Source organism: Salarias fasciatus, chromosome 22 (genome assembly GCF_902148845.1).
Source record: "Salarias fasciatus chromosome 22, fSalaFa1.1, whole genome shotgun sequence".
Lineage (NCBI taxonomy): Eukaryota > Metazoa > Chordata > Actinopteri > Blenniiformes > Blenniidae > Salarias > Salarias fasciatus.
Genome location: NC_043765.1, coordinates 5,967,509 through 5,980,851, shown reverse-complemented (window position 1 = coordinate 5,980,851; position 13,343 = coordinate 5,967,509). Strand labels below are relative to the sequence as shown.

General features: G+C 42.5%; 1 protein-coding gene across 1 annotated transcript; it reads left to right on the top strand.

The window, feature by feature from the left end:
* The first annotated feature begins 1,294 nt into the window (after nt 1–1,294).
* LOC115409768 (neurensin-1-like) lies at nt 1,295–5,962 on the top strand. The gene is made up of 4 exons (XM_030121044.1): nt 1,295–1,402; nt 3,638–3,713; nt 4,205–4,357; nt 5,532–5,962. Exons 2-4 carry the CDS (start codon nt 3,654–3,656, stop codon nt 5,931–5,933), a joined length of 615 nt encoding a protein of 204 aa, XP_029976904.1. The 5' UTR covers nt 1,295–1,402; nt 3,638–3,653; the 3' UTR covers nt 5,934–5,962.
* Nucleotides 5,963–13,343: the final 7,381 nt, after the last annotated feature.

The following is a 13,343-nucleotide window of genomic DNA, read 5'->3' as shown; positions in this document are numbered from 1 at the left end:
ATGTCTCTGAAACCTGCGTTTCAGCTCTGGTGGAGCTTTTACTGCCGTGGAACATGCTAATACAGGCCCATACAGGCCCCAGACGCTGCCTGTTTGCTGACAATACTCTGATTCTGGCCACCTTTAGGTGAACTCCGGTCCAGCTGTTGCTGGTTTGAGATCACATTTGGTTCTGGGCTTGTATAAGGAATCGTAACATGTAGCACAGTGAAGTGTGTTGACAGGCAGTGTTCTGAACCCCATGCAGTGGTTTCCAAGCAAGATTCACAACCACTGACCTAAGACTGTATATCTCACACAGAAATATTTTAAGAAAAAGGATCCTATCAAGGCTTCTACACAAATTTCATACAATTCCTGCACATTTTGAAGCAATGAAATGAATGATTTGAATGAAGCAAATACATAAAAGCATGATGATCAGAAATCTTTAGCTTAGGTGATTTAGACTATGAAAAACATTTAGACAAACTGATTAAGAAAGGAGGAAAAATGAGGCACACTGTTTTAAATTTTTAAGCAATTGTTAAGGAAGTTAACAGTAAAGCAAATAAATGTATTGTTCAATGGAGAGCTGATCCAATAAGCGTTTTAAGGGCTGATTTAAAGAAATGATCAGCAGTCTCCACGTCTTCAGGAGGTTTGATCCACAAGTGACGAGTGAAGGAACTAAAAGCTTTTTCACCTTGTTTCTTCTTACATACATCATTTCATGAAGAAACTGGGGAAAAAAAAGCTAAGCAAAGAACAGTGAGTAATTTAGTGGATTTGTGCTTGTGAGTGTAATATATGAAATGTATGTTACATATTTTCTGTTGTACATTGAATTTTGTGACTAATCATTTCACTGTTTTGCCAAGATCAGACTGTATTTACTTTAATTACACATCTCTTTCCTGCACAACATGTGCAATTTAGCCCACATTATGCAGGATCTTAGCTCCTTTAGGTATTTTATCTTTTTCCTTTATCCATTTATAGCCTATTTTGGAAGTTTGCCTTTTAGACAGTTTTCTTTTGCTGTTATCTTTTCAGTTGCCAATTTCCTCTGCACATATTAAACATGCAGGTAACTTGAAACCATTGGATGAGTACCTCAGTGGGGGTGGGGTGGGGTGGGGGGGGGGAATTCTCCTTCATTGGCGACGTTATTGCATTTTCCTCCTTTTAACAGGTGTTTTTCACAAAAAATAAGCCAGAAACACAAAAAAACGACCGATCGTGGCTTAACAGATGTCTGAAGCTGTGTTTGTGTGTGTTTTTTTTTATGTCCTTCTCGTCTTTACGCATGCTCAGTGTGACCTGCCAGCTGATGCACATCAGCCGCAGCAGCCTCGGAGAAGCAGCGGTCCGGCGGCGCATGGAGCGCCTGTGAGAAGAGCGAGCGCTCCGGCCAGGAGGGGTAAGACCGAGTCCTTCGCTGCTCCCGCAGTCTGACACACTGATAGAGGAGGCTGCTGCCCCCGAAAAGGCGGCTCTAAAACCACGAGAGAGGCTGAATCGAGGAGGATGAGGGGGGTTTACATGGCCCGGATGACTCACTGGTGACCGATGTGCGCGCTCCGTCCGCGTCCGTGTTCACAGGAGTCCGCGCCATTTAGAGCATTAATCAATTCCACAGCACGTACCCGCTTTACGTCGTTTTAATCTCCCTTTTCCTGACTATGAAATTAGAAATGTGTGCTTTAATTTGTCTCGACCACCATTTTTTTTTAAATCTGAACCCGTCAAACAGTGGAAAGTTTGAATAAAGTCATCAGCACCACGGACAGCTCCGCTCACAACAACACGTAGTGAACGGAAAGAAAAACCTACATAAACTTCTCAGTTTGAACAAAGCCCCTTCTTAATATCTAATAAATGTGTCAAATATGTCAAAATAATGAAAATATGTGTAAGTCATATTAAAAAAATATTTTAAAAATAAATACGTTCAGCAGGTTAAGGCATGGTAACAGCTGTTTTGTTGTTGTTTTTTCCTCCATATTGAGTTGTCACGCACTTTTTTCCATAGTGAATTCAATTCTAGTCAAACGTTTTGTAAACTGCCTGACTCAGTCTCCATGGCAATGGAGGAAACTATGAACACTGTTTTCAAAACTTTGCTATGTGAAGGTGAAACTTTTCTGAAACAAAAAAAACTCAAAAATTATGCAATGTCACTCGAAACGTGTTTATGGGGCCATAGTCAGGGTTAAACTCTACATTTAGAAATTTTCAACATAATATATCATGTTAGACAAGAGAAGTTGATATGTTTAAATGAATTCCTGATTATTACACAAACCTTCACGTCCGCTTTCCTGGTAACCCTGTTCCTTTCATTTTGAAAGCAGCTGCATTACAAATGAGTTCTGAAAAGTTGCAGTAAGCATTACGAATAGAGCAAAGTGTCACTGTATCTATAGTGTTTTAGATTCTTTCAATTTTATGACGGAACAAAAAGTGTTCATGTGGACAATGTGTTATAAACAGCCGTCTCTTGTACACTCTCTTTTTATTGTTGAAGCAGCACATGGACGCCACTTTTTCACAAAACTGTTCTATTTAGTGAAAATCCATCCGCAATATTGTCATATCATTTCTGTTGCGAGATCTCTGCGACCTTCACAGGCTGATTGTTGGGCCTCGGACAAAGCTTTCCTTCACCTCGTTTCTCAAGGCTGATAAACATGTTGTGATGCTTCTCTGACCTGACGCTTCAGTGTCGAGGTTCATCCATCCTTTTGAGATTGGTCCACCATCGTCCGCTGGAGAAAACAGGCGGTCTGGTTCATAGATACTGTTGAATGGTGCACAGCCATCCATCCATCTAAATATCTTAAAGATTTTATATTTCGCCATCTGTCTTCAGTTATTTTCTCCTGCCGGAGTCACAACATGCTGCTTAATTTTTAACCCTGTGTGTAAATAAATTTGTTATTACTTGTGGACTTTGCTTCCCGGTGCACCAGTGGATTTATTTCTTTATCTATGAGGATACAATCAAAAAGGTCAGATTGTTTGGGTTTTTTTTTTTTACAAGCAGTAAAGCCACAAAGCAGGGTGTTGAGCTCGAGCCGCCCTGCTGTGTTTAACATATATCAAAGATTTACTCTATGAGTCACAGCACACTTTGCATTCGGTCATTTCAGTGTTTTTCCTTCACCTGAAGGATGTTGTGCCAGGGTCATTGTTAATTCAGTGGTCAGGATTACAGCCTATACAGTGGCGAGCACACCAGCAGTGTGTGTGTGTGTGTGAGTGCGTGTGTGCGTGCACCGCTTGGAGAAACTGCTTGAAAGCAAAGAATAAAATAAATCAAGCAAACAGCCTCAGGAGAATAACAACAGAGGGACATGAATACAGTGCGCACGCACTTGCATATGTGTGACTCATCCGTGGGTGGTGATAGAGTCACCTCAGGGCCACGGTAGCCGTCAATCGTTCACACGCGACAACAATAACTGGGGCAGCCCGACGACACGGGCCGGGATTTATGACGCGTCTCTGCAGGCGGGGAGGCTTTTATTGAGGGAAATCCATATTCAGCAGATAAACAATGTTTCTGTTAACAGCCGAGCAGCTGATACGCACACATATCAATCTGCTCGGCAACTATGGAGGCTCGTAGTATAAATGTGTATCTTTACTGCAGGGCTACCGGGAGTGTGATGGCGCTGTGCTCCGAGGCCTGTGTTTCCGGCTCAGGAGGAGAATCCTCCGGCAGCGAGGTGAGCTTCCCCACTGCAGCGCATTAGACTGAGTTTTATTCCATTTTATTACGGCTAAAGGAGTCTCATGGTCAACATTAGTTCACTTCAATTCAATTCAGTTTTATTTATATAGCGCCGTTTACAATATAGCCGTCCCGTGGCGCTTCACAATAAAATGAAATATGAAGTTCAACCCCAACAATCCCACATGAGCGACATGAAAGACAGTCTACGTTTTAAAAAATGACCTTGTTGCTGGTTGATAACTCTTTGGTTGGCGTTACAGAAGGTCTCTAAGCAATCTGAAGCAGTTTAACTGAAAAAAAAAAAAAGTTACACTGCCAGAAATCTTGCAGTGACATGCAATACTGACATGGATGTTTTTAGGATAAGAAGCATTAGAGAATGTCTCTAAGCAGTCTAAACCTAAAGCAGCTTAGGTAAGAAAACCACCCCAGACTGCGTGAAATGTGTTGATACCTGTGATTTGTTGCTCCGTGTCTCTCCAGCCTGGTTCCAGCTGCCTTCAGTTCGGGGTTCGGTCCTATCTGCACCACTTCTATGAGGAGTGCTCGTCCTCCATGTGGGACAGAGACCCCGAGGGCCGGGGGTTCGTCCAGAGCCAGAGATCAGCCCAGTGGTGGAACTCAGTAGTCTGGAAGGTAAAATTGTCAAATCGGTTCACAAACCGCTCCGTGCCATCATAATTACTTCCCTCTCAGTACCTTAACTGCAATCCTGTAACGCTCATTCATCTCCTCGATCCATTATTAGTCATTTCTATGACAACTGCGTCAAGTAGCTTGATTGATTAGGAGCTTATTAGCCCGAGAGGCTGACTGACTGAAGGTTTGCTTCAATAAAAATGGGCAGGAACGTGATATCGTGCACACAAACCCTGAAACTGATTTATTACCAGGGCGCGCTGAGGGTTGCGTATGAAAGGTGAACAAAATCACACTCGTTTAATGCGTTTGCCATCATGAATATGGAACACTTCATTCAGCCGCTCCACAGAGGAGGCAAGCGAACGATACCGCATTCAGCAGGTCGCATGTGAGCGCCAGGGCTGTCAACACATTCAGTTTCAACATAATTTCATCTTGAGAGGGCCAAACCAGCAAAATAGAGTCTGAATAACCTTAAAGTTGAAACTCAGTGGCGTAGAGGATATGTGATGAGAATGGTTTATTTTCTTAAAACCAAACAAATACAACAGAAAATGACTGTAAAGTCAACATGAAGCCAATTCCTTGATTTAAAAAAAAATAATCAATGTTTTCTCTGAAATTTTTAATATATTTATATATTTACTTCATGGGTCGGATTGGAGACTCTTGAGGGCTGGTTTTGGCCCACGGGCCTTATGTTTGACACCTATAGTCTAAAGCATAGAAAATCCTCATGTAAATGCTCCCGTTTGTGGTTATTCATAGTAAATCACCTGTAAAACACACCAAGGTGGAAGAGCTTTGCATTAACGTGCATTTCAGCCCGCTTTCTTACTAAATCAGGCCCTAAATGAGTAAAAATGGCTTCTAAAACTGGGTGGATTGTTCCACCTGGTCTTTTTACCTGCTGCTGGTGGAACAGCTCCAGGAGAATAAAACAAACCTCTCATATGATGCAGACGCTGCATTCTGAACTGTCTCTGCATGATGAACAGGCTGCGTTGCGGTGGTATTTGTAAAGGCATGAGCTTCACGCACGAATCTGGACGCTTCTGCATCCTGACCTTTTCTAACAAGAAGTGAGGAGCGCCGAGCGAATAAGGCCAAATGAAGAAGCAGGGCGGCGGTACAAACGACCGGCTCAGCTCAGTGTGTGTCCCTCCAGGTGTCCTTGGCCCTGGGTCTTCTGATCCTGACGGCGGGCGTCGCCACGCTGTCGGTCGGCTACTCCACCCCGCGCAGGATCGAGTCTTTCGGGGACGGGGAGCTGTTCTTCGTGGACGCCCGGGCCATCAGCTTCAACAGGGGGCTGCACGCCAGCGCGGCGGCCGGGATCAGCCTCTCCTGCCTCGGCTCCGCCCTGACGGCCATGGCGGCCGTGGTGTGGATCCTGCCCCGGTCCAAGCTGAGGGAGAGGCTCTTCGATAGACCGGGGGAAGGGGAGCGGAGGTCAAAGGGCAGCGGATTCAGAGACGCGGGTGATGTGGTGACCAAGCCGCCGGGCAGACAGGAGGGGAGAGTGCCCTTCACTCTGGCAAAAGTGAAAAATGTGCAACCGAATTCCTAAAGTAAATGCAGAACTGCGAGGCGTCTAAACTTTCATTCTCGTCCTGGGGCCTCATTTATATTGTTTCTTTATCCAACAATTATCCTTTTCTCCTGGAAATTGTTCAAATGAGGCTCGTTTTGTGGCCTTTAAAGGCTTTAAGAGCACAAACTGATTTCAAAACATCCTCATTAGAAATACATAAATGAGGCCCCAATGCTTGAACCGAAGACCCTGCGACTTCCTCAAGCTTCCCCCAGTGCAGCGCAGGGACGTAGCTGTCGACTGTGTTTGTGCAGTGCGCTCGTGTTGTACTACAAGAAAACACACTGAGTAACGCCTCAACAATCAAAGAGAGTCAAGCTGTGGTGCGTGATGACAGAAAATAATGTTGTTTCCTCCCGCTTGGTAGCGTATGTCGTACTTTAGCGATGTTTGATATTTTTGGTTTTCGACCGAGGTGGCAATATTGCATGAATCACATGTGAAAACCCATTTACACACACACTCACACACACACACAAGCACACACCACACAGCGAGAGGCTGTAGATAAAGAGACTCATTACCAATCCCGCATTTTCACGCACCTACACTAATGCTCAACCCTCCGTTTTGAACCCATGTACAGTCTCATCCACTTTTCACCCTCGTACACACCACACACATTCACTCTCTCTCTCTCTCTCTCTCACACACACACACGCATAAATTTGCGCTCCATTGACAGTATCGCCTATTTTCTCCCCACTGTAATCTGGTTCTGTAATTGCTTGCAATCTGTGTATCCAGGCAACAGTTGGGCTTCAAGTGCTCTATTTTGAACTCGGAACAAAGACTCTTTTGCGATTGGTCCCTCACTTCCCCCCTCTCTGGATTTTCACACCAATCAGATTTTTTGTTTACAGGCACACGCAGCGACTAAGTGGCGATGCGGTGAGGGAGAAGGAATTTGCACCGGCACCTTAGAGGCCACCTGTCTGATTGGGTCCTCCGATTCATTATAGTAGCCATTAAAATAGAGAGCAGGAGTTAGAGAACGGTCCTGATTTACCGGCACTGAGTGTTGCTGTTGGTGTTTCTCTGTTTTGCTGTGGTATTAGTCATGGTGAAAATAATGAAGTACAGTGGGATTAAGTGTCATCGCTGCGAAAACAAATGGACCAAATAAACTTGTGATCTGCATACTCCATTTTAAAAAGGTGTTTGACTTTTTCCACTCAGTTGATTCTGCTGCTGTTCAATGGTTTTCAACCCTGAACCATTTGTTTTTGTTTTTGTTTTTTGAGATTTTGATGAATTAAAGGCCTTTTAGCAAACTTAAAACTCAAATGTCTAAAAACCAAATTGTCCAATTTTAACCTAACAAGTGTGTGTAGTTAATTGGAGGTAATCAGATTACCCTGAGAGAAGCCACACATGCACAGCGAGGACACCCAAACTCTAAAAGCAAATGACGGAAGGTTTTGAACAGGAGCGCTGCTGCAATGAGGTGAAAATGACAATAACCCAGTGAAGCTTTAAATGGGTAAAAATGAACACGCGAAAAACAACAGATTGAACACAGCATTTCAAAAACCTTTTATCATTGAGTTAAATCCACTGTGACGTCTAATTCGAAGCCCTTTTTTCAAAGTAAACATCTCTTTGTGTTGTGGTTTTCCAAATGCAGACTGAGATAAAAACACCTTTATTGATCAACTAATGTTCCTTCAACTAAACCATAACCTTGAATATCCTGTTAAATCAGCCAAAGAAGCTGATTTATTTCTCAAATTATGAACCTTTAGAGCCATTTAAACTAGATGTCACTGCTGTTGGCATTTCGTATGATTTGATCCATCTTCATAGTCAAGCATTCATCAGGATTTCACTGAAGTCCAGATCTCCCTTTTCTCTGAACTAACCCTAATCTGTCATTCATAAGCCTGATCCAGACCCCAAACAAACACAACAGAGGTGTGTAATGTGTTTTTGCATTTAAAAAGAAAACACTACAATTAATGTGACCAATTCAGGCACGTGTTCAGACAAAAAAAAAAAAAAAAGACTGTGATAAATGCCAGTGTTAAATGTACAATACCAAGAAGTGTGTGTGTGTGTGTATGTGTGTGTGTGTATAAAGTACATCGTGTTACTTTGGTGAGATGAGTCACAGCTGTGAGTGTGACTCATATCGTCTTGTCTCCCGAGTCACACACCAACAAACAGAGAGAGCAGAGAGACAGCCAATGTTCGCCAGCCCAGACAGGACACACACACACACACACACACACACACACACACACACACACACACACACACACACACACACACACACACACACACACACTCAGCAGTGTCATCAAACTCTGTCCATACATCATCTTTCCTTCCTGTGTTAAAATAATTAACACATCATAATCTGCAAACCTTCATGCCATCACTGGTCCTGCCGTTGGCGGCTCTTTACACTGTCGGCGCTCGTCTGCACGGCTGATTTGAGCGGGCTGGCTTTATGAGCAAGTGTACGTATGTGCATAATGTGGTGGAGAAGTGGAAGCGCGGCCAGAGTTTCCCCCGTGAAGACGGAGGCTGGTTCGCTCCACTGACTGCAAAGCTTGCAGAGTGAGTCACTCGGTCGAGGGAGAAGAGCGCCGAGCCGTCCGTCACACCCTAACATCTCATCTGCCCAGGAAAACACACTCGAAGCCGGAGTGTTTCTCAGCCTCTGGATGGAGTGGTGGGAATATCAAGCTGTCCGGATTTTATTTTAATCAACTGAGCTGTACGGCTTGATTATCAAAGGTTCATAAAAATGATAGTTTAGTGTAAAAATGTGTTTAAATGTTGAAGTTTTTTTTAATTTTCAGAGACATCAGAAGGATTTCAGTTCACACCAACATGTTGATTTATATCAGTTTGAAGAAATGTAGTTTTGAAAACAGTCACAGACATGTCTAAAGACAATGTTTTAACAAAAAAATGACATATGAATGAGCGCATGGTGACAACAGAGTACGAGTTACACTCAAATGGATCATCCCAAGTTGTGCACAGTTACTGCGCTTTATGAAACATCCCATCACAAATCCTCAGTTCTCTCCCTGATCGGTTCTGACTCCACTGGTCCTGCGGTGTCAAAAATGACACTCTTGGGCCAAAATCAGGCTTCCAGAAGGCTTCAGTCTGATTAAAAAACGTAACACGGCCTTCAAAAGGTCCTTCAGATGACTTCCTGGAATAACTTGGAAACGACATATTAGCAGTGAGGATGTTTGATGAATGGAGAACTCTTCCACACGCCGCTCAAATGAGAGGAACGTGAGCTCAAGAAAGACCGGAGACGTCTGATCACTGGTGTCAGAGAAACTGAAGATGGGAAGAAGTGGCTGGAGGACAGTTCAGCGATCGAAGTGCCTCAGTGCTTCAGGAACTAGTGGAAGGACAGGACATGCCGACGACGCCGGATTCTCACTCTCGCCCTCATTACCATACTTAAAACGGCGGTTTGCTGTGTTTTTCCATCCAGCATCTCAGAAATCTGTACATCTGGAGCTAATGTGTGTGACAGACAGAGATGGTGGAGATTCTGAATGCAATTTCTTCGAGTGAAGCTCTTTCTAAGAACGTAGCTCTGGACTGAGGCGTCCGGACGGACGTGACAGCGGCGAAGAGCGGGAAGTCCAACAGGGGGGGAAAAGAAAAGAAAATACAGGAGAGCAGCAACAGTCACTGTCTCACCCCCACTTTCATTTGTCATCGCATGCCTTGAGGCTGAAATTAACATTTCCCTCTAAAGAACTAAACCTGCGCGTGGCTCCATTACAAGTGAGGCAACAGCAGGCAATCACATCGCCAATGAACTCATCAAAATTCCAGCAGTGGTTCCGGTTGACCACGTTGATGTCTCCCACATTAGGACATGAAGAGATATCATTTCCCGCCGCAGCCGCAACTCAATTTGAGCATTTGCAATGACCAAATTCTCTCTCTGAGCAATGAAACATACAGTCCATCACCATGAAAATACTCGCCGCCGCAGCGCGCCGCACCGGCGGTGGAACGTGTCCGCCGGTGCGTGTTTTCTCTCTTCCCGTCTTGTGATTTCACCCAACGGAAAGTTTTGCTCGGGAGCGTCGTCAGACAGAAGCGGCTCGTCTCTGTACATTCTAGATGAAGTCCTCCGCATCGCGCCATCGACGGAGTGTTTTTGGCTAAGCCGACGCTATGGGCCGTGGAGATGAAACAGACCAACACCCCGTTTCATCAGCCAGAGGCGTCGTTACGGCCGGGCCGACCTCTCACATCAAACAGAGGAGAATCCAAACCCAGTCAAAGGCATTTATCCTCACTTTATGAACATTTTTTTCTTTTGCTCTTCAGATGTAATATGATGTATTGCATGGATTTTTGTGTATTTCCTTTTTTTCGTATTTTCGACTGCTCCCCAGCACATTTTCACTTTCATTCTTTTGAAAGTGTGGCTATTTCTCATTTTTCAGAGGATACAGACTGGAATAGAGCTGGATCGAACATGATAAATACACCAGATGCACAAGAAACAAGAATCACAGACTGTACAAGCAGAAATGGTAAACATTTTCTACATTTTTTACTTTTCACCCTCCATTTTTGCTTCTTGTCTATGTTTACTTTCACTGTTTTGAAACCTTTTAAAAGTTATCCAAATCTTTTAACTCTTTCAAATGGATTTTACCTTTTTGAAGACAACCTGACTCAGTTGTCATGTGAACGAGGGAAAAACGTAACTTTTCTGAAACACTGCGACTGCACATGTCTACCATGGCCGTAGTAGACTATTTTTCTGCACATGCAAGAGTAGATTGGCAAGAACGTCAGCCTCCAGAGTGTCCTGACTCCTGGTTCAGGTTCTTCTGGGTCTCCTGGTAGTTTTACAGTTGAGAGTCACTCGGAATGGCAGTCCAAATGAATCGTCTATCCATACGAATGTTGCTCTCCACATGCATGTACAGTAATCAGAAAAAAGAAAAACAAAAACAACACCCATTAGTGGCCCAACATGAAATTGTTTCCATGTAAACACACAACATTTTTGAAATGTTGCTGTGTAAACGTGAAACTTCTTTTCTGAATTTTCTCTTGAAACGTGTATAAATGGGTGCAGCTGTTTCTCCTTGTCCACAGCTCAGGAATGTATCTGCTTGAAGAAGCACTAACATGGAAATAGAGCAACTTCTCCTCCAATGTGTCACTGCAACAATAATCAGCATATCAAAAATAGTCAAAACAATGAAAAAAAAGATCATCTCATAAATATAAATTGTGAATAACAACCTAAAATCAAAGGATTTCCATCAGAATTTGTTGGATTTGGCACCAGCTGTTAACTTAAGACATTCACTTTGACAAGTGCTAAGTGAAATAACAATAAATCCCATCTGTCTTGTCACATATGAAACTATAACCTTACCTCTAGTGAAGGTTACAGTTTCACACGACGGTCTTTGTTTTGACGGATCTCATAAACGCTGCACCAATAAGAAGAAATGCACAGATCGCAGAGCTGAAGATTGAAACTGTGAAGCTCACGGACTCAAAGCCATCCACAACTCAGATGGATAATCATATTTCAACATTTGTCATACCAGTCCCCACACACACACACACACACACACACACACACACACACACACACACATACACACCTCCACTGATTGAAGCAACTATTCACTGAGTCTCTGGTGGCCGCCGTAAGTCACTCAAGCAGGAAATAAGCGTAAAAGAGAAGGTGAGCAAAAACTGTAAGAGAGGGAAGAGAAAAGTAAATTAAAACACTTCATCACAAAAAAAATCTTTGGGAATACATTAAACATTAGATATTTGTAATATATAACAGTGTTGGATGATGTGCGGTGGATTTTAATTCCACTTTTTAATAACTTGCAAAGGCTCTTCTTTTTTCCTTCTCTTGTTTCATCTGCTGTGTTGATCCGTCCCGGTTAAGTATTTATGAGAGCAGGGCGATAATAAGGTGGCTAAATTCATGGCTGCAGGTGTGCAGAGGATGGTCTTAATAAAGTGGTAAGTAGTGTTTTGAATTATTATTGCATCTTAAGAAAAATGTGTCGAGTTATAAGTGAGAATGTGCAGTGAGGCCGACCGCTGCTTCAGGCCTGAACTCACATCTTCTGATAGGGTTCAGGTTCAATTTAACTTTATGTCAGATTAAAAAACACAAAACAGAAGCGTCTCCCTGATAAGAATCATATTTGGGTTTGTAACAGTGAATAATGTTTAACTTTTTTCAGTGCAATAAAGGCAATAATGTAATAACTTTACCGATAGTGTATTAAGATCTCTGATTCATTATTGCAGTTACACTTTCCCAATAATCGCATAAATTATTATGTGACTGAATTAACATTAATTGCATTAATTATACAGTTCTTGGAAATATGTGCAGATTGCTTATCAAAAACGCACATCGTTGTCATCTTCGTTCATTCATTCATTTCACTATTTTATTATATTACTGACTTTATTGTATTCAAAATGGTTCAATTTATCACCTTACTGGTTGTTACAGAGTTTTGAAGTCGGTTATACAAGAAAACTAATTTGTGTTTTGTTGCTCATGCTTGCTCAACTTATGCTGTTGTTGTTAAGTTATGTACAAGCCTTCAGCAGTTGTTGTGTTGCTAAAAAATTGCAAACAAGATGGAAAGAATGATCACATATCAGTAAATAATTCAGTTTACCAGGAAATGCAAAATGAAGAGATGAACTTGAGCTACTGAATGATTTATTCCCACTTTGAGCCTGATTTCCTCAGATCCTAAAGAAAGAAAATATTTCACTGGATTCATGCATTTTTGAGGATGATCAACCAAACAAACTGTTTCCCGACTCCAGTAATTCCTCCTGAATGGGAAAGTCTGAAATCGTGAGAAATCCATCTTTTTTTGTCTGTTTTTCTGACGACAGATTCTGACTTTGCTCTCTGGCAGGACTTGGAGGAACAGTCAAGTACAGTTTCGAAATATCGTTGTCCATCGAAGAAGATTAGTCACAAAGTCAAAATCATAGTAAATATGTTATATTAACATCTGCGAATAAAAGCTGTGGAGAGCCAGCTGAGGATGTGTTGTACATCAATGTTTAGGAAACTCCTTCCTGTAGTTTGATCCATCTGGGATCTTTAGAAAGAGTGTCTGCATTTGAATAATCAGTAAATCAGCTTCTACGTGTCTGTGCATGTAATATCTTCTAGATACAAATAAACATTAAAGAGAGACAGTAGCAGCCTTCACTTTCTGACTGTTGGTGTGAAGCTTTGAGTTGCTGCCGGAGGTTTGATTGTGACTTCCTTTCATGAAGTTATTAGTCTTTCTCTCCATTATAGATTCAAAACAATGATGTTATTTAAAATGCACAGTAGGCATTATTTTGAAATTTCTTTTGCTCTGA